The sequence below is a fragment of the Oncorhynchus clarkii genome, chromosome 6 (genome assembly GCF_045791955.1).
Source record: "Oncorhynchus clarkii lewisi isolate Uvic-CL-2024 chromosome 6, UVic_Ocla_1.0, whole genome shotgun sequence".
NCBI classification, from domain to species: domain Eukaryota; kingdom Metazoa; phylum Chordata; class Actinopteri; order Salmoniformes; family Salmonidae; genus Oncorhynchus; species Oncorhynchus clarkii.
In genome coordinates this window covers 67,510,277-67,532,315 of record NC_092152.1, presented here as the reverse complement: position 1 = coordinate 67,532,315, position 22,039 = coordinate 67,510,277, and the positions used below count along the sequence as shown (strand labels likewise).

The following is a 22,039-nucleotide window of genomic DNA, read 5'->3' as shown; positions in this document are numbered from 1 at the left end:
AAATGTTTTCAATAGTAATTCTAAAGGGTTTATTTAGGAAATGAAAAAGGATCAGGAGCAATTCAGCAGTGACACAACACTACACACACAGAGATGGCACTGGCAGTAGTAATTAAATAGGGATTGAATAGGCATACAGTAGTAATGTGTAGGCGTTGTGTAGTAATCCAATAGTGAACATGTAGGAATTGTGTGGGTATGTGTAGATTTTAAGTAGTAGATACTCAAAAGCTCAGTAGTTGCACAGTAGTCATTAAGGGAGAATTGTGTAGTGATTTGAGTAGGAAATATGTAGTGTTCAACAGTAGTGAAACATCCCAATGTATCACTCATTACTACCGGTACTTCAATTACTACATAAATCACTACTGGTTTACCACACATTTCAATAGCAATCAAGTAGTAACACCAGTAGGTTTAGTGTAGATCTTGAGTCGTAGTGATGAGTAATACTTCAGTAGTACTTCAGGATCAAGGGGACAGCAGCTAGTATCAGTAACACACTCTCCTCTCATGTTTCACAGGGAAAATGGCAAGCAGTTTCTTCAAGCTGTGGTCACCTAGGAAGCGCAACATAGGAGTCCTGTCTCTTAGTGGAGTATTGTCATTTGCTACAGCAGGGTTTTTTCTGAACAGAGAACACGTCACCACAGGAGCTCAAGTCAGGAGGCTGTACCCTGCCAGTTATCCCAGACAGACAGTGACAGATCCCAGTGTCCACAGCCTCCAAAACCTATTCATGCGTTAGGGGTGTGCTATCATTGTACCCCCTTTTTGTCTGTACTTATTTCAATAGTGTTTCTACAGTGAAGAGTTCCCTGATTTACGCAAACACAACAACTGCAAGGCCAGTCACCTCATATTGCAACGGCATTCCTCCTCCTCTACTGAGGAGGAGAAGCGAGAAGAACATGAACAAAAACCGAAACAGTACCCTGTGGCAACAAACACTCACACAGAAACAAACACCCACAACTCAAAAGTGAAACCCAGGCTGCCTAAGTATGATTCTCAATCAGAGACAACTAACGACACCTGCCTCTGATTGAGAACCATACTAGGCCGAAACAGAAACCAAACATAGAAAAGCAAACATAGACTGCCCACCCAAACTCACGCCCTGACCATACTAAATAAAGACAAAACAAAAGAAATAAAGGTCAGAACGTGACAGTACCCCCCCCCCCCCCCCCCCCCCCCAAAGGTGCGGACTATGGCCGCAAAAACCTGAACCTATAGGGGAGGGACTGGGTGGGCATCTGTCCGCGGTGGCGGCTCTGGCGCGGGACGTCAGAGCCGCCACTTCCCCACAGTTTTTCTCCGCCTCATTGTACGCCTAAAAAAAAAGTACAGGCTCAAGAATTCCAGTGAACAACGACAACAATGTATGACAACATTAGATAGATTTCAAAATGTTGCAGTGAAATTATAATTATCACTGCCAAATGTACATGTATTGATTCTTCTAGTTGGCCCATTTTCATTTAACTACAAGCGGCGACCCTCACCGCCGACCTCGGACTGGGGACCCTAGAAATGGGTTCCGAAAGGACGGGAGACTCCGGCAGGGGCGGACAGGTAGGAGACTCTGGCAGCGGCGGACAGGCGGGAGACTCCGGCAGCGGCGGACAGGCGGGAGACTCCGGATGCTCCGGAGTGAAGGGCGATTCTGGCATCACCTGGCTGACTGACGGTTCTGGCAGCTCCTGGCTGGCTGACGGCTCTGGCAGCTCCTGGCTGGCTGACGGCTCTGGTAGCTCCTGGCTGACTGACGGCTCTGGCAGCTCCTTGGCTGACTGATGGCTCTGGCAGCTCCTGGCTGGCTGACGACTCTGGAAGCTCCTGGCTGGCTGACGGCTCTGGAAGCTCCTGGCTGACTGACGGCTCTGGCAGCTCCTGGCTGACCTGCGGCTCCTGGCTGACTGGCGGCTCTGGCGGCTCCTGGCTGACTGGCGGCTCTGGCGGCTCCTGGCTGACTGGCGGCTCCTGGCTGACTGGCGACTCTGGCGGCACCTGGCTGACTGGCGGCTCTGGCGGCTCCTGGCTGACTGGCGGCTCTAGCGGCTCAGGACAGACTGGCGGCTCTGGCGGCGCAGGACAGACTGGCGACTCTGGTGGCTCAGGACAGACGGGAGACTCTGGCAGCTCAGGACAGACGGGAGACTCTGGCAGCGCTGGAGAGGAGGAAGGCTCTAGCAGCGCTGGACAGGCGGGAACACCTGTAGGCAGAAGACGGAGAGACAGCCTGGTGCGGGGGGCTGCCACCATAGACCGGACCGTGCAGGCGCACTGGAGCTCTTGAGCACCGAGCCTGCCCAACCTTTCCTGGTTGAATGCTCCCCGTAGCCAGGCCAGTGCGGCGAGGTGGAATAGCCCGCACTGGACTGTGCTGGCAAACCGGGGACACCATGCGTAAGGCTGGTGCCATGTACGCCGGCCCGAGGAGACGCACTGGAGACCAGATGCGTAGAGCAAGACATTTTTGGGGCTGCCTCTCGGGCTTCCATCCACGCTGCCGTGCTGCCTCCTCATACCAGCGCCTCTCTGCCTTCGCTGCCTCCAGCTCTGCTTTGGGGCGGCAATATTCGCCTGGCTGTGCCCAGGGTCCTTTACCGTCTAGAATCTCCTCCCATGTCCAGGAGTCCTGTGTTCTTTGCCGCTGCTGCTGCCCTTTACCACGCTGCTTGGTCCTTTGTTGGTGGGTATTTCTGTAACGGCATTCCTCCTCCTCTTTTGAGGAGGAGAAGCGAGAAGGATCGGAGGACCAATGCGCAGAGTGGTAAGTGTCCATAATGTTTATTATAAGATATAAACTGAACACTATGAAATATAAAACAATAAACGTGAACATGAACGAAAACCGAAACAGTACCGCGTGGCAACAAACACTCACACGGAAACAAACACCCACAACTCAAAAGTGAAACCCAGGCTACCTAGGTATGATTCTCAATCAGAGACAACTAACGACACCTGCCTCTGATTGAGAACCATACTAAGACGGTTTTCGTTCATGTTCACGTTTATTGTTTTATATTTCATGGTTCAGTTTCTATCTTATAATAAACATAGAATGCCCACCCCAACTCACGCCCTGACCATACTAAATAAAGACAAAACAAAGGAAATAAAGGTCAGAACGTGACACATATCTTCCCTCTATGCCAAGCTGTGTGCCCTTCATAAAGTCTGTTGGCATGGTAGCCGGAGACGAGGAGTCCTATCGGGATGGATCACAGCGGCCTTTGTGGTCTGTGTCTTTTCACAGTGAATTGGTGTGCCTACTACCTATCTTGCTGGAACTTCAGTGCATTTTTTAAATCTAATGGAGGTCACCGTGAAATAGATTTTCTAAAGCTACTACATATATTGGAGCGTCACCCATTCCTTATAAATGTGTTACAGCTAAAACCTAGATGAAAGGGGATCAACTGCAGTTTTCAATTCTGCCTTGAAGTGCAGGCAAGTGCTCTGCAGACTCTTATTAATAACAGAGTTTCCCAATATTCCACCTTTTTCTGTGTAGAGAGAAGTATGGAAAGGAAAGAATAACACAGAAGCCTTTGCTTTGTGATCGCTGTTGGTTACCAAGGTTTCATTTTTTTAAGACCATGCATTTATACACAATCTCTCCCCACAGACCTGGATGCCAGCAATGTACAGAATGATGGGAATGTCCATGGACATAAGTATAAAAATGTCATTGCATCAACCACCCAGTTGACTAGGTACCAGACCTATATATCTACATTCTGAACTGTTCAAGTGAGCCAATACTTACCATAGTCTCTTGTCAGATCCGGACGGGTCAGTTTGATGAGCGCCACGTGTCATCGTCACGTGAACGGGCCTGAGCATCTGAGGGCTGAGCCTGCCCCCTGGCTGTTTTTGGGCAGAGCACCGGGAGGTGGAGCTGGTGGTGGACGCCCTCAACATCTTGCAGGGGGAACTCAAGGGACAGTACAGATGACTGACAAGGAGCAGCAGCTGCTCATTCATGTGAGGAAAACACAGTCTGCACCACACACTGCTTTGGAGAATTGTTTTTATTTGTTTAATTTCCTTATTCTATCACTGAGATGCATAACACTTGTTTTTGGAGTTCACAGGATCACTTCCTGTTCGATATACCAGTTTCCCCCCTCTTGACCTGTGCAGGAATGGCCAGGGATTGGCCAGATGCACAGGGCATTTGGTAAGTATAATGGTTTGATAAAAGCACAACTCTAAAACCAAACAATATAAACTATTTTAGAAGCGCTGAAACCTATGGAGATAACCCGTTGGTCTGGAAAGGCACAACAATCAGGAGAACTTCCTGTTGTGGATCAACGAGGAGGACCACACCCGGGTCATCTAGATGGAGAAGGGCAGCAACATGAGGGTGTTTGAGAGGTTCTACAGGGGACTGGAGGAGGTGAGCCCAGCAGAATCACTGATTGGATTCATTGCCTTCACCCACATGTTAACTGTGTCTTAAATGACACTTAAACCTTTCATGCTTTGTTGTGTCTTTTTATGAGCTGTTGTTGACATCACCACCAGGTGACGAGGCTGATCATGGAGAAAGGCTGGGAGTTCATGTGGAGCGAGAGGCTGGGTTACATCCTCACCTGCCCCTCGAACCTGGGCACTGGACTCAGGGCAACCTGCCTCGTCTTAGCAAGATCTGGCCCTTACCACCTCACTCACCTATGGGTTGACACATGAACAACCATATGAAGAAACTGTGCTAAGGGGATGCCTGTGCGGAGCTGTCCTCAAATTCCAGGATCCTAAATTCTCTGTTTTTCTGTCGTTTTTTTTACTGGGATCCTCGTTTTCAGAAGATGCTGGACAACCTGCTTCTGCAGAAGCGAGGTATGGACGGTGTGGACTCCGCAGCTGTGGCACAACTTGTGACATCTCTAACCTGGCCAGACTGGGTGAATCAGAGGTAAGACCTCTGGATCTCTACACCACAGAATAGAATGTAGTGACAGTGACAATCATAATATTCAGCTTTAATAGGCAGTTGTAGAGAGTGGAGAAATAATAGGTTATATGTGTTTGCGTGTTGTATGTAGGTCCAGCTTGTTCAGAATGTGATTGATACCTGATTGCGTGTGAGAAGAGACTGGAGAGAGATCAGGATATCCGAATCCCTGCACCCATCTCAGTTCAGGTTGAGAGAGACTGGCCTTGCAGATGCCCGAGTTGCGATTTTACATTCACAAACAATATACTTCAATAAAGCTATATAAATCCAAATCATTAACTGTGGTCCTCCTTTAATTTGAATGTATTCATATATAGCTGAAGAGTTTATAGCTGCTATTCAGGACTTTACCTGAATAGCAGCTATAAACTCTTCAGCTATATATCAATACATTCAAATTAAACTTGGGGATTGACCAGTAATTGTTGTGTACTATACAAAATGAGGTTGTGTCCTACTGCCATATTTTTTCAGAGAGGTGCTTTTATATCAAATTTAATGAGTGCCCTCCACACTGTAACCACAGTAACAGAGTAGCAAAATCCCAAACACACAGACACATCCGAATGATGCATGCAGAGTATGTCAGGCATTTGAATAGCATGAGGTGAAGCGCTCATTCCAGGATACAAATGGAACAGTTCAAAATGTTTGGTTTATTTTTAAGTACAAATGTTACAATTCAATAAAAGAAGGTCAAAGAACAAATAAATACAAATGGGTTACTGTGTGTTGCACGATAGTTGCCATAACATACAGCATAGAGACAATAAGCACACAGTGAGGCTGTCAGCTGACCGTGTTGCCGGGGCCACATTCCTCCCTGTGGACGCAAACAAAACATACCAAACAATGATATCACTACCACATAGTTATTGTTAAACATGACATTATGATGATATTGGTATGCTATTACAGACAAAAAACATAAATCATTGAACAACACCCATCAATAAGACCAAATTGTTATTTCCCTCTTTCTCATGAGATGATCTTTATCCATGTCCCTGAGTCCTTAACCTTTGAATCATTACCCCTGTGAATCCTTACCTCTGTGAATCCTTACCTCTGTGAATCCTTACCTCTGTGAATCCTTACCTCTGTGCTCTAACAGGACATCCCCCTCATACTGTGCCAGGCCCAAGGCATGTCTCTGCCCACTGTTCAGCTCCGCCCACTGCTTCTCTGTGACCACCCACGCCTGCTCCACATTCAGCCACGACAGCTGGACCGCACTGAATACCACCTGACAGACACGCACACACATCGTGCATCAACTAACAAAATGGGATGTGGTTTGGAGAGCATTATTTAAACAGCATTATCCAAACCAGCTCTTAAGTATCCTGAGGTGAACCAGAGAGAGACTCACAGCCATCTTTGTGGGGGGAATCAGGGCGATAGCTTCGGGGATGAGCCCCTCCATCTGCTCCTGTACCAGAGCAGACAGAACCATGTCCTCCAGACCCGCTGGACAGAGAGAGGGAGGGAGAGAGACAGGGAGAGAGAGAGGACTCATGTAATGAGTGTGCGTGCGAGGGGGGTGGATTCACTGGTCACTACCAACTAACTATTCCTTATAGTTAAGGATCAAATATACTGAATATACAACAATAAAGCTTTCTGAGTTTAAACCCCTGCCCCATTTGAACAGCTGTACCTGCTAGTGTGCCGATCTCAGTGAAGACCTCTGGGCCCCAGGTACTGACGGGGCCAAAGGCCTGAGGACTGGAGAGACGGGCGGTCAGAGCCTCCATCTGCTGCTCTGAACACGGCAGGGCCAGCTCCCTCAGGAACAGAGCAGCCATGCTGTCAGTCATATAGCAGGAGGACTCATTAGGACTGAGTTGATGGAAGCTGTTACGGATACAAGTATCCTGTGTGTGTATCCTGTGTGTGTGTGTTTCTTTTCTCTCCGTCACTCCCCAATCAGTCAACAATCAACCCATCAATCAGAAGACACACCTCCTCCTGTTTCCTACCCTATCACAGTTCCTTCCCCATGGTTTAAAAACCCCATCATTTGTTTGCTCTAGCTCTCAATCTCTTTGTAAATGCCATGTTGGTAGATCTCTGTTCTTCGTAGATTTCAAGAGCTCAATCTCTTTGTAAATGCCATGTATGTAGATCTCTCTCTTTGCGTCTTAACCTCTCTTTTGTTTGAGCACCTCCAAATCACTTTGTCATCTCCTGTGAGTATTGTTTTTGCTTATGGTGTTTGCTGGTGGGAAAAGGGGGAAACCAAGACAAGTCGCCCATGGGCATACACTACCCGTAGGTAAACTTTGTTAAACACACTAGTTAGAACTGGGCGGACCACCCACTGTATTTTTGGTTAGTTAGTTAGCTGTTGTTAAAGTAGGCTAGTCTAGCTTAGGGGTGTTTTTGCATATTTGTTTCTTTCCTTGGGTCCAGCTCAGCCCCTTTTCCTGTTCCCCCCATTACCGTGTGTTTATCAAATAAACCTTGAGTTTGACGGTAGATTTCAGTTGTCTTGGTTATTACGTTCACACTTTTACTTTGTCACAATTATAATTTGCATGAGTTATGTTACGCGTCTCATTACCATCCCCCCTAGACTGTCGGGCCAAAAGGGATTCGTAACATAAGTGGGGGCTCATCCGGGATCTGTCTTTACTGACACCCATGCCGCTCATGTAGATTGTTGATAGTGGTATAGTTCAGTGTTGAACGTCATAGCTGAAGTAGCATTAGTGTTTGCTATTTTCGTTGGCTCTTGTGAAGTAGTGTAAGATGGCTACTTTTGATTTGAAGTCCTTTTTGGATAACCCTTCGTGGGAGGTTTTTGACAAATGTCGTAGAGTTGATTTAATGACCTTGGCTGACCATTATTCAGTATCGATTCCACAGAATGTAGTTAAGTCGGAGGTTAAACAGATAGTGTTAAATGTATTGTTGGAAGAGCAGGTGCTTGTGTTACCGCTGCCTGAGTCTACTAACCCTGTAGGGGATGTTGCTGCTCCTGTAAGCCCATTGGTGTCTGATAATGAGGGCGAGGCTAAAACACCAGCCACATTGTCCCATTTTGATCCACGCTCCCCACTGTCAAATGGTGATGCCAGGAGGGATGTCCGTATAGTACAGTTACAACTAGAGGTGAAAGAGAGAGCCCAAATTAGGCGAGAGACTCTCCAGTTGGAGATGTGTAAAATTGAGGCAGAAAAAGAACGAGAACGAGAACAGAGGCAGATGACGTTTAAAATGCGCCAGATGGAACTGGAGGCAGAGACAGCGAGGCTAGCCTTTGTTCCTGCTGTCACTGTTAGTGAGTCGTCCTCACCAGCTGTGTCCTCAAACACGTTTGACATTAGTAGGCAGATTGCCTTAGTACCTTTGTTCAGAGAGTCCGAGGTTGACTCCTATTTTTGTGTATTTGAGCGTATAGCCGTAGCATTGAAGTGGCCTGAAGAGGTATGGTGCCTATTACTTCAGTGTAAATTAACTGGTAAAGCCCAAGAGGTTTTGTCAGCGCTACCTCTGGAGGACAGTTTGAATTATGAAGTGGTCAAAGCTACTGTTCTTCGTGCCTATGAGCTTGTGCCTGAGGCATACCGACAGAGATTTAGGTCTCATAGAAAGTCTTCTAGTAAGACTTATGTGGAATTTGCTAGAGACAAGGGAAATCTGTTTGATAAATGGCATGCTGCTAGTAAGGTAACTGATTTCAACTCTCTCCGGGAGTTAATCTTGTTGGAAGAGTTTAAAAATTGCTTACCCGAACGCATTGTAGTTTACCTAAACGAACAGAAAGTATCCTCCCTGGCAGAAGCGTCTGTGTTGGCAGACGAGTTTGTGTTGACGCACAAGAGTGTGTTTTCGGCTCAAACTGAGAGTAGAGCCACTGAGTTTCCTACCTTTAGCCCTAGTCGACCAGCAGTAGTATATCAAGCACGCCAGAAGACTGAGCGTTCCTGTTTCTATTGTCATAAAGTGGGACATATGATTAATGATTGCTTCCTGCTTAAACGCAAACAAGGGATGCCTCTTCGTGCCAAGCCGCCAACAGGTGTTGCTCTAATTCGTACGGTTGTGAGGTCTGCAACAAAACAGGTGCCTCAGGGTAACTGCAGTTTGAAAGTCTCAGTCCCCGACCGCAGTTATGAACCATTCATTTCCGAGGGGTTTGTGTCCCTAACGAATGACGAAGCGTCTCAGCGTCCAGTTAAAATCCTTAGAGATACTGGTGCGGCGCAGTCGTTTATATTGTCTGGTGTGTTGCCCTTATCTGACGATACATACTGTGGTTCCAGTGTGTTAGTGCAGGGTATTGAAATGGGTTTTGTCCCCGTGCCGTTGCACTTTGTGAAAGTACACTGAGTTAATCAGTGGAATATTCAGAGTGGGGGTACGTCCTAAGTTGCCAGTGAAAGGTGTGACCTTTATAATGGGTAACGATATTGCCGGAGGAAAGGTAGTACCCGTATTGGAAGTATTGGATAAAAGTGACCACTCTCTCTCGAATGAGTTGGCACAGAGTTATCCACATGTGTTCCCCGCTTGTGCTGTCACTCGTGCTCAGGCACTACAAGAGGGTGACGTGATAGATTTGTCGAACACTGTTCTGTTCAAAGAGGATGATCAAGAGGATGGATTGTGTGATACCTCTGAGAAGCTGATCACCTCTGACAAACAGCCCAGGAAAGAATCAAAGAACGTTGAACTTATTGCTGATGCAATACAGTTACCAGTCACTCGTGAGCAGCTGATTGCTAACCAAAAGGTTGACAACAAACTTGCTAAATGTTTTTCTAGTGTTGTCTCGTTAGAAGAGGTGAAGAAGAAGAATGTGGCTTACTTCATTGATGGTAATCTCCTCATGCGTAAATGGAAATCCCATGTTGACGCGGGTGGAGATTGGAATGCTGTTTACCAAATAGTGATTCCTACAGCCTTTCGACAAAATGTGTTATCCCTTGCTCATGATCACCAGTGGTCTGGTCATTTAGGAATTACAAAGACTTATGATCGGATCCTTCAACATTTCTTTTGGCCGGGTTTAAAACAAGATGTGGCGCAGTTCTGTCGGACATGCCACACATGTCAGATAACAGGAAAACCAAATCAGGTTATTCCTCCCGCTCCTCTTTGTCCCATACCTGTCATAGGTGAACCATTCGAGCATGTGGTGGTTGATTGTGTCGGACCGTTACCGAAGACAAAATTGGGTAACCAGTTTTTGTCTCGTGTGTGAAAATGTTTTCTGTATGTTTTTGCAAGGTTGTTGCTTTGTTGTGAGTATTCATTGAAATACTGTAGTCGCAACCCCTAGGGTTGCTCTTTTAAGGGTGGGAGTGTTACGGATACAAGTATCCTGTGTGTGTATCCTGTGTGTGTGTGTTTCTTTTCTCTCCGTCTCCCCTCACAGGTGAAAATCATCACTCCCCAATCAGTCAACAATCAACCCATCAATCAGAAGACACACCTCCTCCTGTTACCTACCCTATCACAGTTCCTTCCCCATGGTTTAAAAACCCCATCATTTGTTTGCTCTAGCTCTCAATCTCTTTGTAAATGCCATGTTGGTAGATCTCTGTTCTTCGTAGATTTCAAGAGCTCAATCTCTTTGTAAATGCCATGTATGTAGATCTCTCTCTTTGCGTCTTAACCTCTCTTTTGTTTGAGCACCTCCAAATCACTTTGTCATCTCCTGTGAGTATTGTTTTTGCTTATGGTGTTTGCTGGTGGGAAAAGGGGGAAACCAAGACAAGTCGCCCATGGGCATACACTACCCGTAGGTAAACTTTGTTAAACACACTAGTTAGAACTGGGCGGACCATCCACTGTATTTTTGGTTAGTTAGTTAGCTGTTGTTAAAGTAGGCTAGTCTAGCTTAGGGGTGTTTTTGCATATTTGTTTCTTTCCTTGGGTCCAGCTCAGCCCCTTTTCCTGCTCCCCCCATTACCGTGTGTTTATCAAATAAACCTTGAGTTTGACGGTAGATTTCAGTTGTCCTGGTTATTACGTTCACACTTTTACTTTGTCACAATTATAATTTGCATGAGTTATGTTACGCGTCTCATTACCATCCCCCCTAGACTGTCGGGCCAAAAGGGATTCGTAACAGAAGCATTATCACCAAGTGGAATCAGACAGCAAAAAATGACAGATTTTTGCCTTTTGCACTATAGGCTGAGCTTTATTCACAAGGTATGTAATCTAATATTTATGTGTTTAAAATAAAGTGTGTATTTCTAATACATGACTGACCTGAGGTTGTAGGGGTCCAGTCTGTTGATCTCTAACAATGTTAAACCACAGAGCAGGTGTCCTAGAGAAGCCACTTCTACAGCTCCGAGCTGCTCCACCTTCAACTTCTGCTTCCGCATCACACCAACAACTGCTGCTCTCATCTGAAACGATTCACAGGGTTGGAGAGTCAAACAACTTACACCAGAAGTGGGCAACCCTCCACACTACAAATATCACACGTGAGATTGGAATATGGGAGGCTCGTCACCTTTTTTGGGCTCCAGTCGGTCAGAGCCCCCAGGTAGGCCAGGACACCCAGGTCAGTCAGGTTAATGTCCTGGAGCTCTCTCTCCCCCAGCTCAGTGACCAGACAGCCGAGCCCCAGGACCTGTTCTGGTCTCAGGCCTCTAACTGGACTGTAGGCCTGGAGGAGGGTGAAGGACGGGTGAAGAACACATTTCCACTGTCAATCTTTAGCAGGCAGTGATGAAAACCAAAACGTCTCTGATGTTCTGAAACTAACCTGCCTGAGCTTTACCCACAGTGCTCGGCGCTGCTCAGGGCTCAGTGAAGCGTCCTGACCTATGACCTCCACGCACTGCCTCAACTCCTCCCCTGCCATCCGGCTCAGCTGATTGGCTGTCCATGCTGAGGGGAAGGTGCCTCTTATGTCACCACAGCTTGGGACTGGCACTGGATAGATGACATGAGACCGCAATGAGTTTAGAACCACAATGCATGATCATCAAGCTTTCCTTCAGAGCTAGTGGGTATGATACAGTTATGATATAGAGAGCTGATCAATGATGACCTTTTCTCCTGTTCTGTGCTCTGACAACCCCCCGTATCAGACTGTGGATCCTCTCTCTCTGGCCCTTCTGGTCCACACACTGGGACATACAGGCCTGACCCACATCACTGTTCTCCCAGCGCCACTGACCTGCCAGAACCTCCTCCACCGTGTCTGCACTCAACACCACCTGATATATGGTAGTAAAACACACACTTAGCACATCCTGCTAAAAGTACACGCATGCAATCACATACAGTACTGCAGGGCTTTAATTGTCATCACCCATGATAAAGTGATAGTCATTATAAAGGCACTTGGTGTTTCGCCCATTGGAGTCCTCACCAGTGGGATGGAGTTGATCTGTTTTGGAGAGAGAGTAAACAACAGTCTGCCAACAAGCTCCACATCACCAACCGTCCATGCCGATGCCTCTCTACAATAAACACACACACACCAGCTTTCTGTTATAAATGCATACATGACATATACCCACAGGCCCAGTGCTGCCATAACCAGCTCACAACCACCCCAGGCCTCCCACTCTACCATCTCCTAAAAGAGACCCAGTTGTCTCTCACCCCAGCAGGTCTCTTCCAGTAAGCAGAGCAGCCAAGTCCTTCAGGGTGTCCCAGGGCAGGCAGTACCCCCTCAGCTCATCCAGTTGCAGCCCCAGGGCCCCTCTGTCCACCAGCCCCAGGGTATCCCTGTCCAGGAAGGGCAACAGGGGCCCCAGTAGGTCCACAGAGGCCACCCTGAGCTCCCCCTCAGCCAGGCCCTGAGAGGTGCTCTGAATGGACACATCAGAACACAGTTACTACAGTATAATTACTGCAGGTACGGCAGTATAATGACTACAGTTGACAACAAAGCACAATCCGTTTAGCTGATTATTAAGTATTGTAATGCCATGCAGTACAACCCTGTATCATTATGTTTGGATGAATTGATCAATGTGTATGTTTTATTAATCAGGAGGATTTCGTGCTAATAATATTATAGTCTCTCCTCACCAGCACAGTGATGGCCTTTTCTGCTAAGGCCATCTGCTTATGACGGGGAAGCTTGAGGAAGTCCACAAAGTGCTGCTGAATGTGAGCCAGGATGGCTGTCAGTGAAGTATTAGACAGGCTCTCAATCAGGTTCACCCTGGGACAGCAGGAATAACCAGATTAATATTGTATAGAGAAAGATTAAATGTTGGACCATTTATACAATATATTTTGGAGTGAATGATCTCTTACGGTAATTCTGCAGCAAACCAGGGGCTTATACCATCCAGGTCTTCCTCTGGTCTCTTCCGCAGCTCCTCTACAACGCATTTCCTCTGGTAGCAAAACACAAAACATCTGAACAAACTAGTATGAAATAGGAAGCTCTGAAGAATTCCATGAATACCTTTCTTGACATTTGATACGGTAAAATACTATAGATAAAGAAAGATGTATCTAAATATAGATAAATAAAAGGGAGGGGTGAGAGAGAAAGAGGAGGGGAGGGTGACACGAGGGATACCATGTGGGTTGCTTGTGGTTCCTCACCAGAGCTGGTCTCACCCCTCCTGGCAACTCACTGACAAACTGAAGCAACTCTGAAAAATCGGTTTCATTGGTCCAAAGCTTTAGCCAATCACAGCTCATTCCACCAGCAATATGGCCCAAGTCCCTAAAGACCAAATAGATGATTGGATGAATAAATTGTATCTGGAAGACTGCATTGCATTTGTAATCCAGGTGAGGGAAACCTAATGAAACTGGGTACTGACTGAGTCTCTAGTTTTGTCATGTAATGATTTGCATGAATATCACATGATATTCAATAACACAGCACATACCCATGACACCTAATAACATTTGACTTACTCTACAGTGTCTCTGGTAATGATTTCAGATTGATGGATCCTCTTGAAAAGTAGCTGAGCCTATATAATTCAGAAAGACAAAGTGTGTAAGAGAGAGAAAACAGGTGGTGAAAAGAATCTAATACACCCTTAACTCTGACAAAATCTATTTAAGGTAGGCATTACTCATTTATATTCCCCCTCCAGACTATTGTACTACATCCAAACCAATTTGCTTGATGACGGCTGAGGCGTATGGGGTATTAATATCCTGAATGGCTCATCTGAAGCATATCCAATGATTTGAAGATTAATTGGAGCCCAGGCCCACACTGGCAGCATGGCTTTTGCTCTAGAGCAACAACAGTAATGATGCTATACCATAGCCAAAGGAGTGGGTGTTTATGTAGTGTTGTCTGTTCAGACAGAGCATAGTGGAGATGGATGTGCACCTGTTGGGGGGACCAGGGCAGGTCTCTGTACAGGCTCATATCTCTCAGGAATGTCTCTCTATCCAGAACCTCTATCAGCTCCCTCAGGGGCACAAACGGCAGGAGACATTGGAGCTGCACTGTGAAGTTCCTTGAGTTGCTGGCTAAAGCCTTTTATAAAAGCAAAGGAGTAAACAATGGAACATGTACCTGAGTAATAGTAATTGGTAATAGGTTAAGTACTGTACTTATAAGGTAGTTGATGATTGACAGCATAATTGGTTTGTTAGCATTTAAATTCTACCATCTCTTTATTGTGTCATCATCTGCTCTCAGTGTGGTAAGAAAGACAATGCAGAGCCACTGGAAATGATGAATAAAGAACAGTTTGACAGCAAGGAGAAAGTAATCTCCCCACAGAGAAACAAGAGCACCTTACTTACCTCCTGCAGTGCCCTGTGGAGCATGGCTCTATGGGCAGGCTTCAGGTCAGCCAGTAGAGTGTGCCAGCACTGGCAGTGAGTGGTTCCACTGATCTCAGACCAGTGTATGCCTCTGAGCACAGCAGGGGACAGGCCAGGCAGTAAGGGTTTCAGCCTGCACAGTGTATCCATGGTGAGCTGACAAGGAGAGGATCATCATGCATATATGGCCTTGTAAGAATGCACAACAAGCTGTGTAGATTAAAACATAACTGAAGAGGTCACTAATGAGCCTTTACTTACATTTGTGTCTTGTGAAATGTTGGATAATATCTGGAAAGCCTGGGGGAAGTTAAAAACATGTCATGTTCGCTCAGCAGATAACAACATACCGGTAGATTCAGTGTGTAGACATAGTCCATGCAGTGCTGACCTGTGCTGGGGAGAAGCTGGGCAGACCTGGTTGTGTTAGCAGGTCCAAGAGCTGTAGTGAGGGCAGTGACTGCAGGAAGGAAGCCCCTAGCTGGGGCAGTAGACCCCTGAGGGTGGCCAGTGCTGGAGGAGGTAGAGTGCTGGCATTCAGAGGCCGCACCGCCTGGACCAGCCAGAGAGACAGCTGAACATGGCAAGAGCAGGATCGACAGGGTCAGAGCCCCTCACATATGATATGGACTGTATACATATACAAATGGCATTTTTACTGATATCCTAACAGGTATGTAGGAGGAAAAAACTGTCACACTGCCACAAAATGAACTTGGAACTTTTGGAGTGCATCCCATTTTTTTTACATGCAATTCTCTCTCACCTTGCCTGAATCACTGATGAGTCCCTCAGAAACACAGAGAGCTAGCTGCTGCCAAAGAGCAGAGGACACAGGGGAAGCCACCAGAAACGCACGCAGCTCCTCTGGTTTCAGGTAACAAACCAGAACTCCCAGCCTGTTGAGAAATAATGCCCTCGTCTCTCTGGTATAATACACTGGTAACTGCACAAAGGGACACTGTGGCTCTGGTCAGAACTAGAGCACTATATGCGGAATAGTGTACAACTTGAGACCAAAGACCCTACCTCGATATGTTATCACTGGTGAAGTTCCTTTTTTTAATGAATAGAGTCCGTAGAACATGACGCCCTCTTGTTCCATCCAGACTGGTGTTTCCCAGAAACTCCACCAGGGGACTCAGCTGGAGGAGGGACATGATGACAGAGTAATGCCAATGCAGTACACAATACTTAATGAAAATATCAGTAGAGTAGATAAGGAATGAGATGTGTAACCTGGTCTGATGTCAGCTGTTGAAATTGGCTGACTGGGAGATGTGGGAGCAGTGGGAGGATGGAGCTGAGGAAATATGGTGGCCAGGAAGGGACATCTCCCACCACACTGGACTGCAGGAGCCTCTTCACAAATGCCTGTTTCTGTGGAGACTTCATCTCTGTGCTGTGGTCACGGATCGCCATCAACCTATGATACAACACAGAACCAGTCAACACGATTACCTTTGACCTTTGGCATAAAATTGCAGCTCAGGTCTAGTAACTCACACACTGGTGTTGACAATCAGGGAGGTGGGGAAGCTCATGATGTCAGAGACGGACATGAAAGGTATGAACTGTGATAGGTCGACGAAGAGGTCAGGGGTCACACGAGGGAACTTGTGGATGAAGGCGGACGTCATGGTCTCCATGGCCTGCAGTTCTCTCTGAGAGGACTGGGGGAGACAGTGGTCTTTATTGACAGTAGTAGTAACTTAGTAACATCCCTACTTTCCAGCATCCATGACTAAACTGAGAGTGTTTGAGGACAAACCTGAGTGGTCTCTACGTGCAGCTGGTCCCAGCTCTGGTGCATGTGAGACAGAAACCTTTTCACTGCATCTTTCTCTGCTGACATCACCAGTGTGCGGATACTCTCCCTGGGCATTTGGAGGTACTCCTAGAGAGAAAACAATGTTCACCTTAGTACAGGTAACCAGTTAATCTGCATCCTAACCATTTTATAAAGGTGTACAGTACCTGCATTAGGACTCTGAGGGCAGAGGAGTTGTCCTCTCTCTCAATGAGGTCCCATAATACAGGCTGTCAGGACAGAGGAGGCATTCACATTACCTTCATGTGTCTATGTTTATGTGTATGTGTTCTATGTATAAGGTATGTGGCTTACACTGAAGCAGCTGAGCAGGTCCTCTTTGAGAGCTGCGCTCTGCTCCCTGCGCAGGAACAAGCCCACGGTTTGGAGCACGCTCAGTGATGCGTCGGGACGCAGAGTTGCCCAGAATGAAGCGTTGTCAAGGAGACTGGAAAGGAGGATGGCCTGGCCCAGGCCCTGCCTCACCTCCCCCTCCCCCTCATCCAGTCCCGCCGAGAGCCCAACCACAAAGTCCAGTACCCTCAGCACGTAACCCACAGCCCCGACCCAGCCCCCGCGTTCACCCCCATCCACCTCACACACACTCAGCTTGTGCAGTGCCTCCAACAGCAGCGGAGCAGGACTCACACACAGCTGTGATGTGTCAAAGTCGTATGGCGCCGGGAGCATGTCAAAGAACCACTGGAGGAAGCACTTCCTGTCCTCCTGTTCTACATCCAGGTCAACGCAAAGGTCAGAGAACTGAGGATAGGCTGAGAGTAGCCGGCGGTAGAGGGTGGCATTGCTACAAACATACTCCCTCAGCCCCTCTGTACTGCCACAGAGCTCCAGTAGGGTGGCGTTGGTGAAATGCTGCAGGCTCCACTTCCTGTAGTTACATGTGTCTTCTATGGATTCAGGGTGGGAGAAGTTGTGGAGTCTGGAGCAGTACTCTGCAGCCCAGCTGCCCTCCGGAAGGGATGGGTGGGAGGGATGGGCCTCAGGGGACTCGCTGCCACACAGGGCTGAGACCAGAGCAGAAGTGTTGGGCAGGAAGCAGCGTCTGAAGTCCTGGGCGCTGAGTGACCTGGTGCCCAGCTGGGCCAGGCAGGCTTCGTCAGGCCCTGGGCTGCCCCCGCCCTCCACCACCTCCCCTGACAGCTGCACACACAGGTCACCTATACTGGACTGGTTGAAGTAGTGGTAGTCCTTCATCTCTGCAGCCTGCAAACATCACAGGCAGAATGTAGTTAGACATTGTGGAGAAGTTAAAAAAGTGAGTTGAGAACCCAACTCTTTTGCATTCAGAAGTGGGGTTTGATCATGGACTGTACCTGGTGTGCTCTCTGCAGCCAAAAGGAGGTGTTGGCACACACAGTGTTGTTGAACTGGTGAGCGAAGAACTCGCTGCAGACGTGGACCCACAGGAAGTCATCCTCGGCTGCAGACAGGTACCAGGCGGCGTCGGAACACGTGGCGTGTAGGTCGGGTCCAACCTGACCAACCTCCGGGTCCACAGACCCATCGTCCCCGTCAAACAGGTTACAGTAGAGGAACACAGTGAAGTTGGACACACCTGTAAGGCCTGGGATAGAGGCGTTACACGCTGCTTCCAGGATCTCTGCTGAGGCAAAGTACCCCATCTCTCTCAGGTGGCTGTGGCCAACTTCTACTGCCTCGGACTGGGGCTTGAGGAGACGGGAACTGCGGGGTACTGGGGTTGAGGTGGGTGGTTGTTTCTGTTTGGGTGCCCTGCGGGGTGACAGGGCTGGTCTAGGGCGAGAGGGGCGTGGTGGGGGTCTGGGGTCCCCGCTCTCACCCTCTATGGCTGGGCAGGAGAGGAAGGGAGGAGTGCTGGGAGGGCCCTGTGAGTTGAAGCCCAGAGCCTGAGCATTCCATGTGACATTATGTCTAATCCCCCTACAAGTCACAGACAAGGGGAGAGAGTATGGTACTACAAACAACATATATTTTCTATTAACCTCATATTCTTTGTGAGGGAAAGTTATAAAATGAAACCCTCATGATGCATGTAGTTTATATTATAAGCGTAGTTTTTTCTCGATTACGTACCATAAGATTAGCTGTCTCAGGTCACCTTTGAAAAGATAGATAAAAAAAAGAGAGATAAAAGATAGATTAATGGAAAATCACAGACAGTGTAAGAGAGCTAGTGAATATTATGGTAGATCAATGGTGGAAAAAGCGACTTGCACCGTACAATCGGGCCTGATGTAACAGCATAGCTGGGCTCACAATGCCCATGAGATAGTGTTACTGGCATCAATGAGAGGGCAAAGAGATTAGCCAAAGCATGGGATGCAGGGTAAAACTGATCCTCTCAATGACTAACATGGCCATTATGATTTTAAAGCACTGTCAGTTCAAACACTCTCATGTGTCATGGGTTTCAGTCTAAATCATTCATGACTAATGAGTAAGAGCTGTTTGAGACATATTATCAGCTTAGTATGAAGGGAAATCAAATTCAAGAAACCTTGATCAACATGTATGACCCGTCTCTGACATGTGTTTTATAAGAACAGTAAAAGTAAGAGCATGTATACTGAACAAAAATATAAACGCAACGTGTAAAGTTTTGGTCCAATTTTTCATGAGCTGAAACAAAAGATCCCAGAAATTTTCCATACGCACAAAAAGCTAATTTCTCTCAAATGTTGTGCAAAAATGTGTTTACATCCCTGTTAGTGAGCATTTCTCCTTTGCCAAAATAATCCATCCACCTGGACAGGTGTGGCATATAAAGAAGCTGATTAAACAGCATGATCATTAATTACACGGACGCACCTTGTGCTGGGAACAATAAAATGTGCAGTTTTGTCAAACAATACAATGCCACAGATGTCTCTTTTGAGGGTGTGTGCACTTGGCATGCTGAATGCAGGAATGTCCAAAAGAGCTGTTGCCAGATCATTTAATGTTCATTTCTCTACCATAAACCGCCTACAACATCGTGTTAGAGAATTTGTCAGAGCATCCTGAGTAGCACAGCGGTCTAAGGCACTGCATCTCAGTGCAAGAGGTGTCACTACAGTCCCTGGTTTGAATCAAGGCCGTATCACATCCGGTCGTGATTGTGAGTCCCATAGGGCAGCGCACAATTGGCTCAGCGTCGTCCAGGGTAGGATGTCATTGTAAATAAGAATTTGTTCTTAACTGACTTGCCTGGTTAAATTAAATCCAACCACAGCTCAAGTGTAACCACACTAGCCCAGGGCAGCCACATCTGGATTATTTCTGTCTGTAAAACACCCTTTTGTGGGGAAGAACTCATTCTGATTGGCTGCGCCCCTGCCCAGTTATGTCTATAGATTAGGGCCTAATGTATGTATTTCAATTGACTGATTCCATTCTATGAAGTGTAGCTCAACAAAATCTTTGAAATTGTTGCATGTTGAGTATATATTTTTGTTTAGTATAGCTAGCCACCAGGGTTGAGGCTCAATTCCAGTTGAATTCAGTCAAATCACAAAATCCTCAAGGAGAGAAATAGGAAGTATTCCATTCATACATTGAATTTCAGCTCATCCACTGAATTGACTAAATTGAAGCGGAACTGACCCCAACCTTTTGGTGAATGGGGAGCATCATGGACTCACCTACGGAACATCTGCCCTTATGTTTGGGCTGTGTCACATCCACCACGCTGCTGACATCATCAAGCAGCGCCATGGTAACACGGGACACCTTTCTCCTCAGGTTGCCGTACACGGAGCTGCCCACCCTGTGCAAGAATCCCCTTCTGAGGCCGTCCAATCCCTGCAGCAGGGCAGGGTTTTGCTCTGCCAGCTGCCCCGCCCTCTGCCCCCCATCAGAGCGTGATAAAGCCTGCAGGAGCAGTGTCTGAAGGGAGTCCAGGTCTCCCCCCATGTCCCTTCTGTCCCCAACATCCCCTTGAGTGGCATTCCCAGACAACCCCTCCTCTCTCAGGGCCTTGGGGGGCATGCTGAAGGGTTTCAGGCGCCCAAAAGCAGCTGAGCCCCTTCTCTGGTTGGCCCCCATCCCCGCAGGGTGCAGGTTCACCACGGGCTTCCAGTTGCGTGTCTCCATGAAGCGGAGAAACTGTGTTAGCCAGCTGACACTGAAGGCACATTCATTGCGGCCTCTAAGGGCACAGATGAAGCCCTGCAGCCCGGCGCTGGCCTGGCCATAGGTCCCGCTGACCAGCGCCTGCAGGGCCGCCTCAAGCAGGGCACTCACTGTCCTCCAGTTCTGGGACAGGAAGTCAAGCAGGGGCCTGTGGGGTTGCCGCTCAGACAGGGACATGAGGCTCTGCAGAAGCCCCAGCAGCCCGTCCCAGTGAGGGCTGCCTCTCAGGGACAGGAACCAGTCCTGGAGTCTGACGCTGGGCCTGGGGGGCTCCCGGGTGTCCCACTGGTTCAGCGCATCGCCCCCCTCTGACTGGATAAAGGACTGCAATACCTTCTCCCACAGTTGTTCCTCGTCAGAGACAAGCTGTCGCTCCTCCAGCTCAGCACCCATCTCCTGGAGGTACATGGAGATATTGTAGAGGAAGCCTGACAGACGGTGCCTGTCCACAGGCTTCTGGAGGGAGGGGAGGCCCATGCTCTTACTGGGCAGCAGGCCCAGGGTCTTCAGACTTCCCATGATGCTCCTCACCACACTGTGGACCTGCTGGTCTTGGGTTCTCTCCGGGGAGGCAGGCTCTTTGCTAGGATACCACCCCCCTCCTTTACGCCATATTGATACTAAGTCCTTGAAAATGGGCTCTCTTTGGTCCTCTTTTTTACTTGCTGGAAATTATGTTGCAAAGTCATATTTTGAGCATGATACAGCAAACATTATTAATATCAAGGCATCATCACACCATTACACTACATCATAACAAAAAATTGTAAGATACAGTCTCCTCACCTGAACTCTTGGTGGATGTATTGCCCAGTAAAACAACCAACAGTGTGATGCGCATTACCCTAAACACCGCCATCTTCTCTACCACCTCCAAGAGCCAGTGCTGATGATGTCACAGTGATGTCACATCTGTCTCTGAGTCTGTGGCCTAAGTCTGATTGGTGTCATATCCCTGAGTTTGGACTGCATCCCCTGTTACAGCCTTCCTCTGGCAATGGGTTGGTGTCAGTAGCGTGGACACAGGGAGTAGAGTGTTTCATTGTAGAGTGGACATTAAACCTTAATGACAGGCCACCATCACCTGACCACCTTCCCTCTCAAAATAGAGGTGTATTACCATGGATTTCAATCAACTGAGGTATATTCTTTATTCTTTCTATGAACTTGAAGCAGTTTTGAGTGAGACTTTGAAATATGAAATGCACAGAAGGAATACAAATACTGGTACTAAATAAGTTGTTAATCTATCCAGAAATATTTTCTTTTCAAACGGGTCTTAGACATTATGAGAGCATGAAGATAGGTTAACATTTGCCATGCATCTCTATCCATATACATGGGATTTGTTTGATGTCACAAAAATACTTAACAGCAGTCATCTGCAATATCAAAAGGAGTATAAA

At 47.4% G+C, this 22,039-nt stretch overlaps 1 protein-coding gene and 1 pseudogene across 1 annotated transcript; one reads left to right on the top strand and one right to left on the bottom strand.

Moving 5' to 3' along the window:
* The first annotated feature begins 1,536 nt into the window (after nucleotides 1-1,536).
* LOC139412431 (creatine kinase U-type, mitochondrial-like) lies at nucleotides 1,537-5,310 on the top strand (annotated as a pseudogene).
* A 328-nt stretch (nucleotides 5,311-5,638) lies between these two features.
* On the bottom strand, nucleotides 5,639-21,492 carry LOC139411509 (stereocilin-like). The gene is made up of 29 exons (XM_071157969.1): nucleotides 21,420-21,492; nucleotides 20,144-21,298; nucleotides 18,597-18,621; nucleotides 17,858-18,443; nucleotides 16,839-17,747; nucleotides 16,691-16,753; nucleotides 16,485-16,610; nucleotides 16,220-16,386; nucleotides 15,953-16,139; nucleotides 15,743-15,858; nucleotides 15,480-15,612; nucleotides 15,105-15,287; nucleotides 14,975-15,013; nucleotides 14,693-14,869; nucleotides 14,271-14,420; nucleotides 13,841-13,899; nucleotides 13,520-13,643; nucleotides 13,223-13,305; nucleotides 12,992-13,127; nucleotides 12,560-12,768; nucleotides 12,324-12,414; nucleotides 12,000-12,168; nucleotides 11,712-11,881; nucleotides 11,457-11,612; nucleotides 11,207-11,349; nucleotides 6,639-6,787; nucleotides 6,351-6,448; nucleotides 6,077-6,224; nucleotides 5,639-5,801 (listed from the first exon to the last, which is right to left on the bottom strand). The coding sequence occupies exons 1-29, from the start codon at nucleotides 21,490-21,492 to the stop codon at nucleotides 5,701-5,703; spliced, it is 5,925 nt and encodes a 1,974-aa protein (XP_071014070.1). The 3' UTR covers nucleotides 5,639-5,700.
* Nucleotides 21,493-22,039: the final 547 nt, after the last annotated feature.

Coding starts and splice junctions, on each gene's coding strand:
- LOC139411509 (XM_071157969.1), bottom strand. CDS start 21,492: ATGGCGGTGTTTAGGGTAATGCGCATCACACTGTTGGTTGTTTTACTG. Junction 15,859..15,952: donor AACAGCTGACATCAGACCAG/GTTACACATCTC, acceptor TCCCTCCTCCAG/CTGAGTCCCCTGGTGGAGTT. Junction 12,769..12,991: donor AAAAGGCCATCACTGTGCTG/GTGAGGAGAGAC, acceptor GTGTCCATTCAG/AGCACCTCTCAGGGCCTGGC.